This window comes from Scyliorhinus torazame, chromosome 16 (genome assembly GCF_047496885.1).
Source record: "Scyliorhinus torazame isolate Kashiwa2021f chromosome 16, sScyTor2.1, whole genome shotgun sequence".
NCBI lineage: Eukaryota > Metazoa > Chordata > Chondrichthyes > Carcharhiniformes > Scyliorhinidae > Scyliorhinus > Scyliorhinus torazame.
In genome coordinates, this window is record NC_092722.1 from 199,438,031 (window position 1) to 199,460,806 (window position 22,776).

At 52.1% G+C, this 22,776-nt stretch overlaps 1 protein-coding gene across 5 annotated transcripts in view; it reads left to right on the forward strand.

Moving 5' to 3' along the window:
• entpd1 (ectonucleoside triphosphate diphosphohydrolase 1) overlaps nucleotides 1–22,776 on the forward strand; it is a 301,969-nt gene that overhangs the window by 175,595 nt on the left and 103,598 nt on the right. Inside the window, exon 1 of one of the 5 annotated variants that reach the window (XM_072479776.1) lies at nucleotides 10,802–10,886. The exons of the other annotated variants lie outside the window; for them this stretch is intronic. Coding sequence (XP_072335877.1) covers nucleotides 10,817–10,886 — 70 coding nt within the window. The 5' untranslated portion in view covers nucleotides 10,802–10,816. Of the gene's footprint in view, nucleotides 1–10,801; nucleotides 10,887–22,776 lie in introns of those variants that run through there. 5 annotated transcript variants of the gene reach the window in all.

The following is a 22,776-nucleotide window of genomic DNA, read 5'->3' on the forward strand; positions in this document are numbered from 1 at the left end:
CTTTGACCGTCACTCTGTCTCTGACCGTCTCTCTGTCTCTGACCGTCACTCTGTCTCTGACCCTCACTCTGTCTCTGACCCTCACTCTGTCTCTGACCGTCTCTCTGTCTCTGACCGTCACTCTGTCTCTGACCGTCACTCTGTCTCTGTCTCTGACCGTCACTCTGTCTCTGCCTCTGACCGTCTCTCTGCCTCTGACCGTCACTCTGTCCCTGACCGTCTCTCTGTCTCTGACCATCACTCTGTCTCTGTCTCTGACCGTCTCTCTGTCTCTGACCACCACTCTGTCTCTGTCTCTGACCGTCACTCTGTCTCTATCTCTGACCGTGACTCTGTCTCTGACCGTCATTCTGTCTCTGTCTCTGACCGTCTCTCTGTCTCTGACCGTCTCTCTGTCTCTGACCATCACTCTGTCTCTGTCTCTGACCGTCATTCTGTCTCTGACCGTCACTCTGTCTCTGTCTTTGACCGTCACTCTGTCTCTGTCTCTGACCGTCTCTCTGTCTCTGACCGTCTCTCTGTCTCTGACCGTCTCTCTGTCTCTGACCGTCACTCTGCCTCTGACCGTCTCACTGCCTCTGACCGTCTCTCTGTCTCTGACCGTCTCTCTCTCTCTCTGACCATCACTCTGCCTCTGACCATCACTCTGTCACTGGCCGTCACACTGTCTCTGTCTCTGACCATCACGCTGTCTCTGTCCCTGACCGTCTCTCTGTCCCTGACCATCACTCTGTCTCTGACCATCACTGTTTCTCAGTCTCTGACCCTCACTCTGTGTCTGACCATCACTCTGCCTCTGAACGTCACTCTGTTTCTGACCATCACTCTGTCTCTGTCTCTGACCGTCACTCTGCCTCTGAGCGTCACTCTGTCTTTCTGACCATCACTCTGTCTCTGACCGTCACTCTGTCTCTGACCGTCACTCTGTCTCAGTCTCTGACCGTCACTCTGTCTCAGTCTCTGACCCTCACTCTGTTTCTGTCTCTGACCATCACTCTGTCTCTGACCGTCTCTCTGTCTCTGACCATCACTCTGTCTTTGTCTCTGACCATCACTCTGTCTCTGACCATCACTCTGTCTCTGACCGTCTCTCTGTCTCTGACCATCACTCTGTTTTTGTCTCTGACCGTCACTCTGTCTCTGACCATCTCCCTCTCTCTAACTATCACTCTGTCTTTGTCTCTGACCGTCACTCTGTCTCTGACCGTCTCTCTCTCTCTGACCATCACTCTGTCTCTGTCTCTGACCGTCTCTTTGTCTCTGACCATCACTCTGTCTCTGCCTCTGACCGTCTCTCTGCCTCTGACCGTCTCTCTGTCTCTGACCCTCACTCTGTTTCTGTCTCTGACCATCACTCTGTCTCAGACCGTCTCTCTGTCTCTGACCATCACTCTGTCTCTGTCTCTGACCGTCTCTCTGTCTCTGACCTCCACTCTGTCTCTGACCGTCACTCTGTCTCTGACCATCACTCTGTCTCTATCTCTGACCGTCACTCTGTCTCTGACCGTCATTCTGTCTCTGTCTCTGACCGTCTCTCTCTCTCTCTGACCATCACTCTGTCTCTGTCTCTGACCGTCACTCTGTCTCTGACCATCACTCTGTCTCTATCTCTGACCGTCACTCTGTCTCTGACGTCATTCTGTCTCTGTCTCTGACCGTCACTCTGTCTCTGACCATCACTGTCTCTGTCTCTGACCGTCTCTCTGTCTCTGACCATCACTCTGTCTCTGTCTCTGACCGTCTCTCTGTCTCTGACCACCACTCTGTCTCTGTCTCTGACCGTCTCTCTGTCTCTGACCGTCTCTCTGTCTCTGACCATCACTCTGTCTCTGTCTCAGACCGTCTCTCTGTCTCTGACCACCACTCTGTCTCTGTCTCTGACCGTCTCTCTGTCTCTGACCATCACTCTGTCTCTGTCTCAGACCGTCTCTCTGTCTCTGACAATCACTCTGTCTCTGTCTCTGACCGTCACTCTGTCTCTGACCGTCTCTCTGTCTCTGACCACCACTCTGTCTCTGTCTCTGACCATCACTCTGTCTCTGACCGTCTCTCTGTCTCTGACCATCACTCTGTTTTTGTCTCTGACCGTCACTCTGTCTCTGACCATCTCCCTCTCTCTAACTATCACTCTGTCTTTGTCTCTGACCGTCACTCTGTCTCTGACCGTCTCTCTCTCTCTGACCGTCTCTCTCTCTCTGACCATCACTCTGTCTCTGTCTCTGACCGTCTCTTTGTCTCTGACCATCACTCTGTCTCTGCCTCTGACCGTCTCTCTGCCTCTGACCGTCTCTCTGTCTCTGACCCTCACTCTGTTTCTGTCTCTGACCATCACTCTGTCTCAGACCGTCTCTCTGTCTCTGACCATCACTCTGTCTCTGTCTCTGACCGTCTCTCTGTCTCTGACCTCCACTCTGTCTCTGACCGTCACTCTGTCTCTGACCATCACTCTGTCTCTATCTCTGACCGTCACTCTGTCTCTGACCGTCATTCTGCCTCTGTCTCTGACCGTCTCTCTCTCTCTCTGACCATCACTCTGTCTCTGTCTCTGACCGTCACTCTGTCTCTGACCATCACTCTGTCTCTATCTCTGACCGTCACTCTGTCTCTGACCGTCATTCTGTCTCTGTCTCTGACCGTCACTCTGTCTCTGACCATCACTCTGTCTCTGTCTCTGACCGTCTCTCTGTCTCTGACCACCACTCTGTCTCTGTCTCTGACCGTCTCTCTGTCTCTGACCACCACTCTGTCTCTGTCTCTGACCGTCTCTCTGTCTCTGACCATCACTCTGTCTCTGTCTCAGACCGTCTCTCTGTCTCTGACCACCACTCTGTCTCTGTCTCTGACCGTCACTGTGTCTCTGACCGTCACGCTGTCTCTATCTCTGACCGTCACTCTGTCTCTGACCGTCTCTCTGTCTCCCGACCATCACTCTGTCTCTGTCTCTGACCGTCACTCTGTCTCTGACCGTCACTCTGTCTCTATCTCTGACCGTCACTCTGTCTCTGACCATCACTCTGTCTCTGTCTCTGACCGTCACTCTGTCTCTATCTCTGACCATCACTCTGTCTCTGACCATCACTCTGTCTCAGTCTGTGACCGTCACTCTGTCTCTGACCGTCACTCTGTCTCTGACCGTCACTCTGTCTCTGTCTCTGACCGTCTCTCTGTCTCTGACTGTCTCTCTGTCTCTGACCATCACTCTGTCTCTCACCATCACCCTGTCTTTGTCTCTGACCGTCACTCTGTCTCTGGCCGTCACTCTGTCTCTGTCTCTGACCGTCACTCTGTCTCTGTCTCTGACCGTTTCTCTCTCCTTGACCATCACTCTTTCTCTGCCTCTGACCGTCTCTCTGCCTCTGACTGTCACTCTGTCTCTGACCGTCACTCTGTCTCTATCTCTGACCGCCACTCTGTCTCTGACCGTCTCTCTCCTTGACCATCACTCTTTCTCTGCCTCTGACCGTCTCTCTGCCTCTGACTGTCACTCTGTCTCTGACCGTCACTCTGTCTCTATCTCTGACCGCCACTCTGTCTCTGACCGTCTCTCTCCTTGACCATCACTCTTTCTCTGCCTCTGACCGTCTCTCTGCCTCTGACTGTCACTCTGTCTCTGACTGTCACTCTGTCTCTGACCGCCACTCTGTCTCTGACCGTCTCTCTGTCTCTGACCGTCACTCTGTCCCTGACCGTCTCTCTGTCTCTGACCATCACTCTGTCTCTATCTCTGACCGTCACTCTGTCTCTATCTCTGACCATCACTCTGTCTCTGTCTCTGACCGTCTCTCTGTCTCTGACCACCACTCTGTCTCTATCTCTGACCGTCACTCTGTCTCTGATCATCACTCTGTCTCTGTCTCTGACCATCAGTCTGTCTCTGTCTTTGACCGTCACTCTGTCTCTGACCGTCACTCTGTCTCTATCTCTGACCATCACTCTGTCTCTGACCATCACCCTGTCTCTGTCTCTGACTGTCGCTCTGTCTCTATCTCTGACCGTCACTCTGTCTCTGACCGTCATTCTGTCTCTGTCTCTGACCGTCACTCTGTCTCTGACCGTTACTCTGTCTCTGTCTCTGACCATCACTCTGTCTTTCTCTCTGACCGTCACTCTGTCTTTGTCTCTGACTGTTTCTCTCGCCCTGACCATCACTCTGTCTCTGTCTCTGACCGCCATTCTGTCTCTGACCATCACTCTTGTCTCTGACCGTCACTCTGTCTCTGTCTCTGACCGTCACTCTGTCTCTGACCGTCACTCTGTCTCTGACCCTCACTCTGTCTCTGTCTCTGACCGTCTCTCTGTCTCTGACCATCACTCTGTCTCTGACCCTCACTCTGTCTCTGGCTCTGACCGTCACTCTGTCTCTCTCTCTCTGACCATCACTCTGTCTCTGTCTCTGACCGTCACTCTGTCTCTGACCGTCTCTCTGTCTCTGACCATCACTCTGTCTCTGTCTCTGACCGTCTCTCTGTCTCTGACCGTCTCTCTGTCTCTGACCGTCATTCTGTCTCTGTCTCTGACCGTCACTCTGTCTCTGACCGTCACTCTGTCTCTGACCATCACTCTGTCTCTATCTCTGACCATCACTCTGTCTCTGACCATCATTCTGTCTCAGTCTCTGACCGTCACTCTGTCTCTGACCGTCACTCTGTCTCTATCTCTGACCATCATTCTGTCTCAGTCTCTGACCGTCACTCTGTCTCTGACCGTCATTCTGTCTCTGTCTCTGACCGTCACTCTGTCTCTGACCGTCACTCTGTCTCTATCTCTGACCGTCACTCTGTCTCTGACCATCATTCTGTCTCAGTCTCTGACCGTCACTCTGTCTCTGACCGTCACTCTGTCTCTGACCGTCATTCTGTCTCCGTCTCTGACCGTCTCTCTGTCTCTGACCGTCTCTCTGTCTCTGACCGTCTCTCTGTCTCTGTCCTTGACCGTCTCTCTGTCACTGACCGTCTCTCTGTCTCTGACCACCACTCTGTCTCTGACCGTCACTCTGTCTCTGACCGTCACTCTGTATCTATCTCTGACTGTCACTCTGTCTCTGACCATCACTCTGTCTCTGCCTCTGACCGTCTCTCTGCCTCTGACCGTCACTCTGTCTCTGACCGTCACTCTGTCTCTGACCGTCTCTCTGTGTCTGACCATCACTCTGTCTCTGTCACTGACCGTCTCTCTGTCTCTGACCACCACTCTGTCTCTGACCGTCACTCTGTCTCTATCTCTGACTGTCACTCTGTCTCTGACCGTCACTCTGTCTCTATCTCTGACCATCACTCTGTCTCTGACCGTCACTCTGTCTCTGACCGTCATTCTGTCTCTGTCTCTGACCGTCACTCTGTCTCTGACCGTCATTCTGTCTCTGTCTCTGACCGTCTCTCTGTCTCTGACCGTCTCTCTGTCTCTGACCGTCACTCTGTCTCTCACCATCACCCTGTCTCTGTCTCTGACCGTCACTCTGTCTCTGACCATCACTCTGTCTCTGTCTCTAACCACCACTCTGTCTCTGACCGTCACTCTGTCTCTGTCTCTGACCGTCACTCTGTCTCTGACCGTTACTCTGTCTCTGTCTCTGACCATCACTCTGTCTCTCTCTCTGACCGTCACTCTGTCTCTGTCTCTGACCGTTTCTCTCGCCCTGACCATCACTCTGTCTATGTCTCTGACCATCACTCTTGTCTCTGACCGTCACTCTGTCTCTGACCGTCACTCTGTCTTTGACCGTTGCTCTGTCTCTGACCACCACTCTGTCTCTGTCTCTGACCGTCTCTCTGTCTCTGACCGTCACTCTGTCTCTGACCCTCACTCTGTCTCTGGCTCTGACCGTCACTCTGTCTCTCTCTCTGACCGTCATTCTGTCTCTGTCTCTGACCATCACTCTGTCTCTGACCGTCACTCTGTCTCTGACCGTCATTCTGTCTCTGTCTCTGACTGTCTCTCTGTCTCTGACCGTCATTCTGTCTCTGTCTCTGACCGTCTCTCTGTCTCTGACCGTCTCTCTGTCTCTGACCGTGACTCTGTCTCTGACCGTGACTCTGTCTCTGACCATCACTCGGTCTTTCTCTCTGACCGTCACTCTGTCTTTGTCTCTGACTGTTTCTCTCGCCCTGACCATCACTCTGTCTATGTCTCTGACCGCCATTCTGTCTCTGACCATCACTCTTGTCTCTGACCGTCACTCTGTCTCTGTCTCTGTCTCTGACCGTCACTCTGTCTCTGACCGTCTCTCTGTCTCTGACCATCACTCTGTCTCTGACCCTCTCTCTGTCTCTGACCGTCACTCTGTCTCTGACCCTCACTCTGTCTCTGGCTCTGACCGTCACTCTGTCTCTCTCTCTGACCATCACTCTGTCTCTGACCGTCACTCGCTCTCTGACCGTCACTCTGTCTCTATCTCTGACCATCACTCTGGCTCTGACCATCTCTCTCTCTCTGACCATCACCCTGTCTCTGTCTCTGACCGTCACTCTGTCTCTGACCGTCACTCTGTCTCTATCTCTGACCGTCACTCTGTCTCTGCCTCTGACCATCACTCTGTCTCTATCTCTGACCGTCACTCTGTCTCTATCTCTGACCGTCAGTCTGTCTCTGACCATCACTCTGCCTCTGACCGTCACTCTGCCTCTGACCGTCACTCAGTCTCTGACCGTCTCTCTGTCTCTGACCATCATTCTGTCTCTGTCTCTGACCGTCTCTCTGTCTCTGACCACCACTCTGTCTCTGTCTCTGACCGTCACTCTGTCTCTATCTCTGACCGTCACTCTGTCTCTGACCATCACTCTGTCTCTATCTCTGACCATCACTCTGTCTCTGACCATCACTCTGTCTCAGTCTCTGACCGTCACTCTGTCTCTGACCGTCATTCTGTCTCTGTCTCTGACCGTCTCTCGGTCTCTGACCGTCTCTCGGTCTCTGACCGTCTCTCGGTCTCTGACCGTCTCTCGGTCTCTGACCGTCACTCTTGTCTCTCACCATCACCCTGTCTCTGTCTCTGACCGTCACTCCGTCTCTGACCGTCACTCTGCCTCTGTCTCTGACCGTCTCTCTGTCTCTGACCGTCACTCTGCCTCTGTCTCTGACCGTCACTCTGTCTCTATCTCTGACCATCACTCTGTCTCTGACCATCACCCTGTCTCTTCCTCTGACCGTCACTCTGTCTCTGACCGTCACTATGGCTCTGTCTCTGACCATCACTCTGTCTCTGACCGTTACTCTGTCTCTGTCTCTCTCTCTGACCGTCTCTCTGTCTCTGACCGTTTCTCTCGCCCTGACCATCACTCTGTCTATGTCTCTGACCGCCACTCTGTCTTTGACCGTTGCTCTGTCTCTGTCTCTGACCGTCACTCTGTCTTTGACCGTTGCTCTGTCTCTGTCTCTGACCATCACTCTGTCTCTGTCTCTGACCGTCTCTCTGTCTCTGACCGTCACTCTGTCTCTGACCCTCACTCTGTCTCAGTCTCTGACCGTCACTCTGTCTCTGACCGTCACTCTGTCTCTGACCCTCACTCTGTCTCTGTCTCTGACCGTCACTCTGTCTCTCTCTCTGACCATCACTCTGTCTCTGTCTCTGACCGTCACTCTGTCTCTGACCATCACTCTGTCTCTGACCCTCACTCTGTCTCTGTCTCTGACCATCACTCTGTCTCTCTCTCTGACCATCACTCTGTCTCTGACCGTCACTCTGTCTCTCTCTCTGACCATCACTCTGTCTCTATCTCTGACCGTCACTCTGTCTCTTCCTCTGACCGTCTCTCTGTCTCTGACCGTCACTCTGTCTCTGACCGTCACTCTGTCTCTGACCGTCTCTCTGTCTCTGTCTCTGACCGTCACTCTGTCTCTGACCGTCACTCTGTCTCTATCTCTGACCGTCACTCTGTCTCTGACCGTCACTCTGTCTCTGACCGTCACTCTGTCTCTGACCGTCTCTCTGTCTCTGTCTCTGACCGTCACTCTGTCTCTGACCGTCACTCTGTCTCTGTCTCTGACCGTACTCTGTCTCTGACCGTTTCGCTGTCTCTGACCATCACTCTGTCTCTCTCTCTGACCGTCACTCTGTCTCTGTCTCTGACCGTTTCTCTCGCCCTGACCATCACTCTGTCTATGTCTCTGACCGTCACTCTGTCTCTGACCGTCACTCTGTCTCTGTCTCTGACCGTCACTCTGTCTCTGACCGTCACTCTGTCTTTGACCATTGCTCTGTCTCTGTCTCTGACCATCACTCTGTCTCTGTCTCTGACTGTCACTCTGTCTCTGACCGTCACTCTGTCTTTGACCATTGCTCTGTCTCTGACCATCACTCTGTCTCTGACCGTCACTCTGTCTCTCTCTCTGACCATCACTCTGTCTCAGTCTCTGACCGTCACTCTGTCTCTGACCGTCACTCTCTCTGCCTCTGACCGTCTCTCTGCCTCTGACCATCACTCTGTCTCTGACCGTCTCTCTGTCTCTGACCATCACTCTGTCTCTGTCTCTGACCGTCTCTCTGTCTCTGACCGTCACTCTGTCTCTGCCTCTGACCGTCTCTCTACATCTGACCGTCACTCTGTCTCTGACCGTCTCTCTGTCTCTGACCATCACATCTGTCTCTGTCTCTGACCGTCTCTCTGTCTCTGACCACCACTCTGTCTCTATCTCTGACCGTCACTCTGTCTCTGTCTCTGACCGTCTCTCTGTCTCTGACCGTCTCTCTGTCTCTGACCATCACTCTGTCTCTGTCTCTGACCATCACTCTGTCTCTGTCTCTGACCGTCTCTCTGTCTCTGACCACCACTCTGTCTCTATCTCTGACCGTCACTCTGTCTCTGTCTCTGACCGTCTCTCTGTCTCTGACCGTCTCTCTGTCTCTGACCATCACTCTGTCTCTGTCTCTGACCGTCACTCTGTCTCTGTCTCTGACCGTCACTCTGTCTCTGACCGTCACTCTGTCTCTATCTCTGACCGTCTCTCTGTCTCTGACCGTCTCTCTGTCTCTGACCGTCTCTCTGTCTCTGACCATCACTCTGTCTCTGTCTCTGACCGTCACTCTGTCTCTGTCTCTGACCGTCACTCTGTCTCTGACCGTCACTCTGTCTCTATCTCTGACCATCACTCTGTCTCTGACCGTCACTCTGTCTCTATCTCTGACCGTCACTCTGTCTCTGACCGTCTCTCTGTCTCTGACCGTCACTCTGTCTCTCACCATCACCCTGTCTCTGTCTCTGACCGTCACTCTGTCTCTGTCTCTGACCGTCACTCTGTCTCTGTCTCTGACCGCCATTCTGTCTCTGACCATCACTCTTGTCTCTGACCGTCACTCTGTCTCTGTCTCTGACAGTCACTCTGTCTCTGACCGTCATTCTGTCTCTGTCTCTGACCGTCACTCTGTCTCTGACCGTCATTCTGTCTCTGTCTCTGACCGTCTCTCTGTCTCTGACCGTCTCTCTATCTCTCACCATCACCCTGTCTCTGTCTCTGACCGTCACTCTGTCTCTGACCATCACTATGGCTCTGTCTCTGACCGTCACTCTGTCTCTGACCATCACTCTGTCTCTGTCTCTGACCGTCACTCTGTCTCTGACCGTCACTCTCTCTCTGACCGTCACTCTGTCTCTGTCTCTGACCGTCACTCTGTCTCTGACCGTCACTCTCTCTCTGACCGTCACTCTTTCTCTGACCGTCACTCTGTCTTTGACCATTGCTCTGTCTCTGACCATCACTCTGTCTCTGACCGTCTCTCTGTCTCTGACCGTCTCTCTGTCTCTGACCGTCACTCTCTCTCTGACCGTCACTCTTTCTCTGACCGTCACTCTGTCTTTGACCATTGCTCTGTCTCTGACCACCTCTCTGTCTCTGACCGTCTCTCTGTCTCTGACCCTCTCTCCCAGTCTCTGACCCTCTCTCTGTCTCTGACCATCACTCTGTCTCTGACCGTCACTCTGTCTCTGACCCTCACTCTGTCTCTGTCTCTGACCGTCACTCTGTCTCTCTCTCTGACCATCACTCTGTCTCTGTCTCTGACCGTCACTCTGTGTCTGACCGTCACTCTGTCTCTGACCCTGACTCTGTCTCTGTCTCTGACTGTAACTCTGTCTTTGACCGTCACTCTGTCTCTGTCTCTGACCGTCACTCTGTCTCTGACCGTCACTCTGTCTCTGACCCTCACTCAGTCTCTGACCGTCACTCTGTCTCTGTCCCTCACTCTGTCTGTCTCTGTCTCTGACCCTCACTCTGTCTCTGACCCTCACTCTGTCTCTGTCTCTAACAGTCACTCTGTCACTGACCCTCCCTCTGTCTCTGACCCTCCCTCTGTCTCTGTCTCTGACCCTCACTCTGTCTCTGACCCTCACTCTGTCTCCGTCTCTAACAGTCACTCTGTCACTGACCCTCCCTCTGTCTCTGACCCTCCCTCTGTCTCTGACCCTCCCTCTGTCTCTGACCGTCCAGGTATTTGGAAATTTGGATACAGTTTGGTGACAATGGATTTCCACATCAATGGATGACGAGGTTTCCAGAGTCATTGCAAACTCTCTTTGAGCTGAGCCTCAGCACCATTCTTCATTCAAACGTAAAATACCCGTTACAAAGTAAATCGGCATTAACTCTCAGGGCGAAAGTCAAGTTAGAAATTCCAGGATTGTGATTCCGAAGTGAACTCCTGTCCTTTACTTCCTGTTAATTCCCAAAACTCTGTCACGGTTTCCTTTTGCAGATGTTGATTATAATCAGTTAATAGAGACCACATCTGGATCACTGACACAAAATAAAGCAGACTGGAGCTGCAGGGAAGGTTCATTCTTTGTTTTTACAACAAATTAAAACCAGATGTCACGGGGAGACTCAGATGAGACGGGAATCCGGGAATTGCATTGAATCTCACACGTGTGCTGTAACAGTCACTCGCTCTGTCAAAGGTAAACATCCACCTCCTGCACTGCATTGGGTGTATTTCCTGGAGAGAGGAAATGCCTGTGTTCTGCCAATCCCCCTCCGTCATTTATCATCCTCCGGCTTTGGTACCTCAAATCTCTCACCTCCCTCAATTTTCAAAAGCCTTTAAAACCTCCCGCCCGTTAGTCAGACTTCATTCCCTGCCGACCACCTCCCCTCCGTTTTAACCTGCTCTTGGGGTCTATTTCACTCTGAAAGTATGTGTCTGAGGAACGTAAGAGAAACGCTGGCTCAGTGGGCACACAGCTAGCGCCCAGCCTGGTACCTGGACATGTCTGAGGTGGAGCGCTGACGAGGCAGATTGTGCGGTGACCAATAGATACTGGTAACGTGTTGAGGAAGATATTGAAGTGATGTCCCTGAGCAGTCCACGATTTGCAACTTCATCTTGAAAAGACCTTTGATCGTCTCAACGACTGCCATTGTGGTGGCACGACTGCATTTATATCTCTACTTGGCCTCCGTCCACACATGTCTCAGTGAGGTTATGCGCCACTCTTTCAGTGGATAACCTTTAGCGCCTGTCATGATTTGCACTCATGCACATAATGAGATACAGACAGGCAGTGACAGACACCCAGTACAGCCAATCAACACACAGGGCAGAACACAACCAATCACCAGACAGAACACTGGAGGGGGGTTTCCCACTATAAAACACACGAGGCATCAGCACTCCACCTCTTTCCACTGGTGACAACTGTAGTGACAGTCAGGGTGTATATATCAGTTAGCACCTTCTACGTGTGGCTCAGAGCTAGTCTGGTCTAGTTAGCTGGAGTTAGCACACTTAGAATAGTAGAGTGTCAACCCACAGCCAGCTGTGTGCATTGTTACAGAAGTTCAATAAATCGTATTGAACCAATGTCTAAGTTTGGTATCTGCTTTCCAGTACAACTGCATCCAGTTGTAGTCTGTGTTACTCCAGGGTGAATAATACGACATGGTACCAGGAGTCTACTTCATCGAAGTAATTTACCTTCAGTGATTCAGTGACGACCAGCATGTGCCTTCCAGCGGCATGGAGAAGATCCAGGCCCCTCCACAGCTACGGATCTCCGCCAACTTGCGGGTCTTCATGCAGAAGTTCAGTCTGCACATTGAGGCCTCAGGCCTCGAGGATGTGTCCTTTCATATCTTTGAAAGTTGCCACTCAAGTGGATAGAGCTGTGAAGAAGGCCTATGGTGTGCTCGCGTTCATTAACAGAGGGATTGAATTTAAGAGCCGTGAGGTGATGATGCAGCTGTACAAAACTTTGGTAAGGCCACATTTGGAGTACTGTGTACAGTTCTGGTCGCCTCATTTTAGGAAGGATGTGGAAGCTCTGGAAAAGGTGCAAAGAAGATTTACCAGGATGTTGCCTGGAATGGAGAGTAGGTCTTACGAGGAAAGGTTGAGGGTGCTAGGCCTTTTCTCATTAGAGCGGAGAAGGATGAGGGGCGACTTGATAGAGGTTTATAAGATGATCAGGGGAATAGATAGAGTAGACAGTCAGAGACTTTTTCTCCGGGTGGAACACACCATTACAAGGGGACATAAATTTAAGGTGAAAGGTGGAAGATATAGGAGGGATATCAGAGGTAGGTTCTTTACCCAGAGAGTAGTGGGGGCATGGAATGCACTGCCTGTGGAAGTAGTTGAGTCGGAAACATTAGGGACCTTCAAGCAGCTATTGGATAGGTACATGGATGATGGTAAAATGATATAGTGTAGATTTATTTGTTCTTAAGGGCAGCACGGTAGCATTGTGGATAGCGCAATTGCTTCACAGCTCCATGGTCCCAGGTTCGATTCCGGCTTGGGTCATTGTCTGTGCGGAGTCTGCACGTCCTCCCCGTGTCTGCGTGGGTTTCCTCCGGGTGCTCCGGTTTCCTCCCACAGTCCAAAGATGTGTGGGTTAGGTGAATTGGCCATGATAAATTGCCCTTAGTGTCCAAAATTGCCCTTGGTGTTGGGTGGAGGTGTTGAGTTTGGGTATGGTGCTCTTTCCAAGAGCCGGTGCAGACTCAAAGGGCCGAATGGCCTCCTTCTGCACTGTAAATTCAATGATAATCTATGATTAATCTAGGACAAAGGTTCGGCACAACATCGTGGGCCGAAGGGCCTGTTCTGTGCTGTATTTTCTATGTTCTATGTTCTATGTCAGAAAAATCGCGCTGCTCCTATCGACTGCGGGGAACCAAGCCACCCAAATTTTCAACTCGCTCACTTTTGCCGACGGCGAGGACAAGACCAAATTCAAGACCGTTTTAGCGAAATTCGACAGTCACTGTAAAGTCGAAACGAACGAGAGCTTTGAGCGCTATGTCTTCCAGCAACGTCTTCAGGGTAAGGATGAACCTTTCCAATCCTTTATAATTCATCTCCATATATTAGCGCAGTCCTGCAACTATGGTGACACTGCTGATTCCCTCATCAGGGATCAGATCGTGTTTGGGGTCCACTCCAACGCCTTGCGGGAGCAGCTCCTTAAAATAAAAAACATGACCCTGTCAGTCGCAATCGAGACGTGTAAAGTGCATGGAAGGCGAGAAATCGGTACTCCCGTCTTAAATGGGCAGAACAGGACCAACTTGCCTCCCACGAGGCAGAGAGTGTACAGGCCATCGCCCGGATGCGGCACCTCAGTATCGATGAAGGCGGCCATTTTGCGCGCTTTTCTCGAGGTCCGACGCATGTGCACCACGGACGGGAGAACGAAGCGGCCGAAGCCCAAACTGCGCAGGTGCAAACGGCGGCTGACCGCACTGCGCATGTGCGACGACGCATGGAGCGTAACGACGCCAACGTCATGACGTGCCCGAACTGCGGCAATGCCCACTTAAAGCGGCAATGCCCTGCAAGAGGCAGGCGATGTTTAAACTGTGGGAAGCCTGGACATTATGCAGCCTTGTGCAGGTCTGCACCTCTGGTCATGGGCCAGCGATCCCAATTCCAACGCAAACGTGTTCGATGTGTACAGCAAGGTTTGCTGGATTCTGATCCTGGTAGCACTACGGATCCAGAGGACGACTGCCTGGAGTCCCCCTATCCTGTGGGCATCATCACTACATGTGAGTATGCCTCTTCAAATTCAGAAAGACACCTATCTATCCTCAACGTGGATTCTGCGGACGAATGACGTGCTGTCATACATGTTAATCAACGCAGCATCCGGTTCAAGCTGGACACTGGTGCTTCTGCCAATCTCATCTCTCAAGCAGATTTTGACCGCATCAAATAGCAACCCAAAATTCCTCCGCCAGCCTGCCAGCTCCTCGATTATAATGGCAATGCCATAACTGCACTAGGATCTTGTCATCCGTTTGTCTCCAACAAGACCATCAATGTCACACTGCGATTTGAAATCGTCAAGCCTGATAAAGCATCCCTGCTTGGTGCCCATGCATGCCAGCTACTCAATCTCGTCCAGCGAGTCCACGCCATGTCCTCTGCCAATGTGGATCTTCAGGCTGACATTGATGAAATCCTGACACAATACCCGGATGTGTTCAGTGGAATGGGTACGCTGCCGTACCGCTACAAAATCTTACTCCGGCCCGATGCCACGCCTGTGATCCATGCACCACGCCGGGTGCCGGCTCCTCTGAAGGACCGTTTAAAGCATACCTACAGGAGCTCCAAGACCAGGGCATCATCTCCAAAGTGACAGAACCGACTGACTGGGTCAGCTCGATGGTCTGTGTGAAGAAGCCCTCTGGAGAGTTGCGGATAAGCATAGATCCCAAAGATCTTAACCAGAACATAATGCGGGAACACTACCCGATCCCGAAGCGGGAGGAACTAACCAGTGAGATGGCACACGCCAAATTCTTCACGAAGCTAGATGTATCGCGTGGTTTCTGGCAGATACAACTGGACGAGTCCAGCAGGAAGCTCTGCACGTTCAATACACCTTTCGGAAGGTACTGTTATAACCGGATGCCGTTCGGCATTGTTTCAGCCTCTGAAATCTTCCACAGGATCATGGAGCAGATGATGGAGGGCATTGAGGGTGTGCGCGTCTACGTAGATGATGTAATCATATGGTCCACGACCCCCGAGGAACACATATCTCGTCTCAAACAAATCTTTTGACGTATCCATGCAAACGGCCTCAAGTTGAACAAGGCCAAGTGCTCCTTTGGCATGTCAACCATCAAGTTCTTGGGCGTTCAAATGTCCCAGCAGGGTGTGCGACCAGATTCGGACAAGGTCAAGATCATCAACACCATGAAGACCCAGGAAGACAAAAAGGCGGTACTACGCTTCCTGGGTATGGTTAACTTCTTGGGAAAGTTCATTCCCAACCTCGCATCATACACCACGGCTCTCAGGCATCTGGTGAAGAAGTCCACTGCATTCCAGTGGCTATCCACACATCAAGCAGAGTGGCTCGAGTTAAAGGCAAAGCTCACCACTGCTCCGGTACTAGCGTTTTTTGATCCGGAGAGGGAGACAAAAATCTCCACGGACGCCAGCCAGGACGCATTGGTGCGGTGCTCCTCCAGAAGGATGGCTCCTCGTCCTGGGCTCCAGTTGCTTATGCGTCAAGGGCCATGACTCCTACTGAACAGAGGTACGCCCAAATAGAAAAAGAGTGCCTCCTAACCAGCATTGTAAAGTTCCATGACTACGTCTACGGTCTACCAACATTCACAGTGGAGACTGACCACAGACCCTTGGTCCATATCATTCATAAGGACTTGAATGTCATGACGCCCAGGCTTCAGCGCACTCTCCTTCGACTCCGAAGGTACGATTTTGAGTTGGTATACACACCAGGCAAGGAGCTGATAATTGCGGATGTCCTGTCCCGCTCCATCACCTCTCCCTGTGAACAGGTTGACTTCATCCACCAGATTGAGGCACAGGTGCAGCTGTGTGCCAGCAACCTCCCGGCCTCAGATGAAAGAGTGGTCAACATTCGTGAAGAGACTGCCAAAGACCCTCTTTGCAGCGTGTAATGCCCCACCTTGCAAATGGCTGGCAGAAAGGGCAATGCCCTCAGTTCTTTAATGTCAAAGACGACCTGACAGTCGTCGAGGGGATCCTCCTCAAGCTCGATCGTATCGTTATTCCTCACAGTCTGCAGAGCTTAGTGCTCAAACAAATCCACGAGGGACACCTCGGTGTCGAGAAATGTAGGCGCAGGGCCCGGCAGGCTGTATATTGGCCTGGAATCAACCAGGACATATCCAACATGGTCCTCAATTGCGCGACCTGCCAGCGTTTCCAGCCTGCTCAGGCCAAAGAAACACTCCAGCACCACGAGATCGTAACCTCTCTAAGGTGGGAATCGACCTTTTTCACGCCAATGGGTGTGACTATGTGCTCATCATAGATTACTTTTTGAGTTACCTGGAAGTGGTGAAACTGCGACTAGGGGCTTTTCACAGTAACTTCATTTGAAGCCTACTTGTGACAATAAGCGATTTTCATTTTCATTTCAAGGACAGTCATCAAGGCCTGCAAGGCGACATTTGCCAGGCACGGTATTCCGCTCACTGTCATGAGTGACAATGGTCCCTGCTTCCACAGCCAAGAGTGGTCCAATTTCACCAAGCTGTACCAATTCAACCACATCACCTCAAGCCTGCACAACCTGCAGTCTAAAGGGAAGGTTGAGCAAGGGGTCCATATCGTGAAGCAATTGCTCTGAAAGGCTGCGGACTCGGCTTCTGAGTTTAACCTTGCGCTGTTGGCGTACAGGGCAACCCCTCTGTCCACCGGTATGTCTCCGGCACAACTCCTTATGAATCGTGACCTGCGGACGACTGTTCCAGCCATACACTAACCAGACCTGGATCACCTCCCAGTGCTGCAAAAGGTGCAGCAACTCAGGAACGTACGATGCTCATGTTACCGATTTGCCTGTGCTCTCTCCGGAAGATGCTGTTCGGATCAAGCTACCGGATGGAGGCTGGTCAGCCCCAGCTGTTGTTGTTCGACAGGCTGCTCCCAATTGTTTGTGGCTCGTTTGGCTGATGGCTCCATTGTCAGGCGCAGCAGACGGGCACCGCACAAACTTGCCTGCCCACCACCGAATCTCACCTTTCCAGCTGTTGTTATGCCTCCGGACACCTCGCTCCACGAGGCCTCCAATCTGGCTGCAATCCCGCCTGTCAAGGCGCTGTCGTCCCCACCTCCACCTCTCAGGCGGTCCACAAGGATCCGACGCCAGCCCCAAAGTTTGGACTTGTAGACATTTATCTTGTACATATTGTTATGTATCTGCACGCGAGACACCTTCCATTTACATATTCATCCACACAGGACAGAACACAACCAATCACCAGACAGAACACTGGAGGGGGGTTTCCCACTATAAAACACACGAGGCATCAACACTCCACCTCTTTCCACTGGTGACAACAGTAGTGACAGTCAGGGTGTATATATCAGTTAGCACCTTCTACACGTGGCTCAGAGCTAGTCTGGTCTAGTTAGTTATAGTTAGCACACTTGGAGTAGTAGAGTGTCAACCCACAGCCAGCTGTGTGCACTGTTACAGAAGTTCAATAAATCGTATTGAACCAACGTCTAAGTTTGGCTTTCCAGTACAACTGCATCCAGTTGCAGTCCGTGTTACTCCAGGGTGAATAACACAACAGCACCCAGAAGCCAGTCACCCACATGAACTGGAACAATGCAGAACTTTGGCACCTGGGATGTTGGGTGATGTAGGCATCATGTCAGGGCAGGTGAAAGGCTTGGAACTGTCTGGTAAGTCACTCACCTCCTGACCCCACAAAGCCTGTTCTACAAACACAAGTCAGGAGTGCGATGGAATACTGCCCACTTGCCTGGATGAGCGCAGCTCCAACAACACTCAAGAAGCTCAACACCATCCTGGACAAAGCAGCCCCGCTTGATTAGCTCCCCATCCACAAACCCTCCACCACTGACGCACAGTAGCAGCCGTGTGTACCATCTACAGGATGCACTGCAGTAACTCACCAAGGTTCCTTAGACAGCACCTTCCAAACCCACGGCCACTGCCATCTAGACAGACAAGAGCAGCAGATACCTGGGAACCCCACCACCTGGAGGTTCCACTCCGACATCGCCGTTCCTTCACTGTCGCTGGGGCAACATCCTGGGACTTCCTACCTAACAGCACAGTGGATGTACCTACACCTCAGGACTGCAGCTGCTCACTACTACCTTCTGAAGGGCACCTAGGGATGGGCACCTAGGGATGGGCAATAAATGCTGACTTATTCAGTGGCCACATCCTGGAAATGAATTTTTTTTAATGTTGAAATAAACCCTTAAAGCCGCATGGTTATAATCAAGTGCACCTTAAACTCTTGAGAAGCCTGATTTGACTGTGAAGCCATTAAATCTCGCAGCCTACCTTCTTTGTAAGAAAGCCTCATCTAGCGATGCGCCTTGCTGTAGCATCTGTAACTTCCTTGATCATCTACGTGTTGCTGACTGTGACACACCACACGGGTCCGCTGTGGATCTCGAAACCAACACACAGGCAAAGAAATTGTGCAGGGCTGTTTCGTTTAAAACGACTGGTAGGGGGTAGACTCCCAATCACGGTGTGATAGATCTTCATGACGAATGTGTCAGATTTGATCGATCAGAGCTCGGGACGGTGTCCCTGGTCATGCACTTAGATCTTGCGCGGACCAACTGGCTGGTGTGTTGAACAACAATGAGTCAGAATACAGGAGGGACATTGAGAACCTAGTGGAGTGGTGTGGGGGTGCCAGGGGTGTGGGGGTGCGGGGGTGTGGGGGTGCCAGGGGTGTGGGGGTGCCAGGGGTGTGGGGGTGCCAGGGGTGTGGGGTGTGGTGGTGCCAGGGGTGTGGGGGTGCGGGGGGGTGGGGGTGCCAGGGGTGTGGGGGTGCCGGTGGTGTGGGGGCGCCGGGGGGGTGGGCGTGTCTGTAGGCCCCAGGGGCACTGCCTCCCGGCACTGTCCGGGGGCACTGCCACTCGGCACTGTCAGGGGGCTCCCGATGTCCGTTGAGGGGACGCATTAAATTTAATTTGGAGATTGGGGCATCTTTTAAAATTGGTGCCCTGTCCGGATGGGATCTATCCCAGGTTTCTGAGGGAAGCATGGGAGGAAATAGCTGGGGCCTTAACAGATATCTTTGCAGCATCCTTGAGCATGGGTGAGGTCCCGGAGGTAATGCATTTTGGAAGGTCTAATGCAGGTAGGGAATATACAGTGAATGGTAGAACCCTCAAGAGTATTGAAAGTCAAAGAGAACTAAGTGTACAGGTCCACAGGTCATTGAAAGGGGCAACACAGGTGGAGAAGGTAGTCAAGAAGGCATACGGCATGCTTGCCTTCATTGGCCGGGGCATTGAGTATAAGAATTGGCAAGTCATGTTGCAGCTGTATAGAACCTTAGTTAGGCCACACTTGGAGTATAGTGTTCAATTCTGGTCGCCACACTACCAGAAGGATGTGGAGGCTTTAGGGAGGGTGCAGAAGAGATTTACTAGAATGTTGCCTGGTATGGAGGGCATTAGCTATGAGGAGCGGTTGAATAAACTCGGTTTGTTCTCACTGGAACGAAGGAGGTTGAGGGGCGACCTGATAGAGGTCTACAAAATTATGAGGGGCATAGACAGAGTGGATAGTCAGAGGCTTTTCCCCAGGGTAGAGGGGTCAATTACTAGGGGGCATAGGTTTAAGGTGAGAGGGGCAAGGTTTAGAGTAGATGTACGAGGCAAGTTTTTTACGCAGAGGGTAGTGGGTGCCTGGAACTCGCTACCGGAGGAGGTGGTGGAAGCAGGGACGATAGTGACATTTAAGGGGCATCTTGACAAATACATGAATACGATGGGAATAGAGGGATACGGACCCAGGAAGTGTAGAAGATTGTAGTTTAGTCGGGCAGCATGGTCGGCACGGGCTTGGAGGGCCGAAGGGCCTGTTCCTGTGCTGTACGTTTCTTTGTTCTTTGTTTTGACTGGAGAATTGCTAATGTTGTCCCTTTGTTTAAGAAGGGTTGCAGGGATAATTCAGGGAATTATAGACCTGGGAGCTTGACGTCAGTGGGGCAAACTGTTGGAGAAGATACTGAGGGATAGGATCTATTCACATTTGGAAGAAAATAGACTTATAGCTTCTTGAGTGTTGTTGGAGCTACACTCATCTAGGCAAGTGGAGAGTATTCCATTACACTCCTGACTTGTGCCTTGTAGATGGTGGACAGGCTTTGGGGGGGTCAGGAGTTGAGTTACTCACTGCAGGATTCCCAGCCTCTGACTTGATTCTGTGGCCACAGTATTTATATGTCTGGCTTCTGATAAATGCTACCCCGCCAGAGTGTTGACTGTGGGGGAAATTTGGTGATGGAAACCCTGTTGACTGTCAAGTGGAGATGGCGAGATTCTCTTTTGTAGGAGATGGTCATTACCTGGATATTGTCCAGGTCTTGCTGCATTTGGACATGGGCTGCTTCATTATCTGAATGGTGCTGAACATTGTGCAGTCACCCACAAACATCCCCACTTCTGACCTTATGACGGAAGGGAGGCCATTGATGAAGCAGCTGGAGCTGGTTGGGCCGAGGACACGACCCTGAGGAACTCCTGCAGTGATGTCCTGGAGCTGAGATGATTGACCTCCAACCTTTACTCTCTTGGTGTTGTGTATGTCTCCAATCAGTGGAGACTTATCCCCCTGATTCTGATTCACTTAGTTTTACACGAGCAGTCTGGTTCTACACTCAGTCAAATGTAACCTCGATGTCAAAGAGCAGCTAATCTCATCTCTGAAATTCAGCTTTGTCCAGGTTTGGATCAAGGTTGGAATGCTGAGCACCAGTGATCAGGGTGAGAATCTGCCCCTTGGTAACTTCAATTAAGATACATGGAATCCACACCGAGTTGAATGAAAGAGATGAAGGTTTATTTACAAGGCTGATGGTGCATGGCTCCCGATGGTACACGGCCCCCGATGGTACACGGCTCCCGATGGTACACGGCCCCCAATGGTACACTGCTCCCGATGGTACACGGCCCCCAATGGTACACGGCTCCCGATGGTACACGGCTCCCGATGGTACACGGCTCCCGATGGTACACGGCCCCCGATGGTACACGGCTCCCGATGGTACACGGCTCCCGATGGTACACGGCCCCCGATGGTACACTGCTCCCGATGGTACACGGCTCCCGATGGTACACGGCTCCCGATGGTACACGGCCCCCGATGGTACACGGCTCCCGATGGTACACGGCCCCCGATGGTACACGGCCCCCGATGGTGCACGGCCCCCGATGGTGCACGGCCCCCGATGGTGCACGGCCCCCGATGGTACACGGCCCCCGATGGTACACGGCCCCCGATGGTACACGGCCCCCGATGGTACACGGCCCCCGATGGTGCACGGCCCCCGATGGTGCACGGCCCCCGATGGTGCACGGCCCCCGATGGTACACGGCCCCCGATGGTACACGGCCCCCGATGGTGCACGGCCCCCGATGGTGCACGGCCCCCGATGGTGCACGGCCCCCGATGGTGCACGGCCCCCGATGGTACACGGCTCCCGATGGTACACTGCCCCCGATGGTACACGGCCCCCGATGGTGCACGGCCCCCGATGGTGCACGGCTCCCGATGGTACACGGCTCCCGATGGTACACGGCTCCCGATGGTACACGGCTCCCGATGGTACACGGCCCCCGATGGTGCACGGCCCCCGATGGTGCACGGCTCCCGATGGTACACGGCTCCCGATGGTACATGGCCGGGTCTGACGCAGCCGGTCCTGAACTGGCTGACCTTGTATAAAATGGCAATTAAACTTCCCCCGCCCCTTAGCGGGGAAGCCCGTATTCCGCAAAGGACACGGGTAATACAATCGTCCCACCCCATAAATCCCGTGCGCATGCAGGTTATGACAATAGCATTGTCGAGGACACAGTCATCATTATGCTGATGATTGAGAGTAGATCGATAGACCAGTAATGGGCTAGATTGTATTTGGTCTGTTTGTTGTGGACTGGTCCAATACTCCGTGTAAATTGCAGTTGTTGTGACTTCCATTTCCACTTTGTTACAGCATCCACACTTGCTTCCATCACAAGGCCATGCAGACTGCAGCTCAGCTTCGCAGGAATCATAGAATGTACAGTGCAGAAGGAGGCCATTCGGCCCATCAAGTCTGCATCGACCCTTGGAAAGAGCAGCCTACCCAAGCCCACACCACCACCCTATCCCCGTAACCCAATAACCCCTCCTAACCTTTTTGGACACTAAGGGCAATTTAGCACGGCCAATCCACCTAACCCACCCATCTTTGGAGTGTGGGAGGAAACCACGGAGACACGGGGAGAACGTGCAGACTCCGCACAGACAGTGACCCAAGCCGGGAATTGAACCTTGGACCCTGGAGCTGTGTGGAATGTTCTACTTTGCCAGGTAGATGCCAGTGTTGTTGCTAAAGATAATTTGAACTGGTTTTGGTGTCCGGTTAAAAGGGCTACACGTCTGAGTGCCTGTGAGAGTTACAGTAATATTGTCAGAGCAATTAAAGCCGCTGTCCCTTTAACAGTGCAAAAATGGCTCATCAGTCAACTGGGCAGGACACTGTCTCCATGGCAGCGAGAGAAATGGGAGTGTGGCACTTTCACAGTAGCAATTGTCCTCTTGTGAGTGTGTGGGAGCTCTTGAGAAAGATAATTCTGTGCAAATAACCCTGATGTTCAGGGAAGTCGGACTGGACACTTAGACCTGCACCATTTGAAAGTAACTGGGCTGTCGAAGCATATATAAAGGAGGTTGTTTGCAGAATTAAATGGAAAGTGTTGTTCAGACTCTCCTGGAAGCTCTGGCTGATCGACCTGAGCAGGAAGCCCCATTCATTTTGTTCCATCCTCAACTACACTCTGTGGCG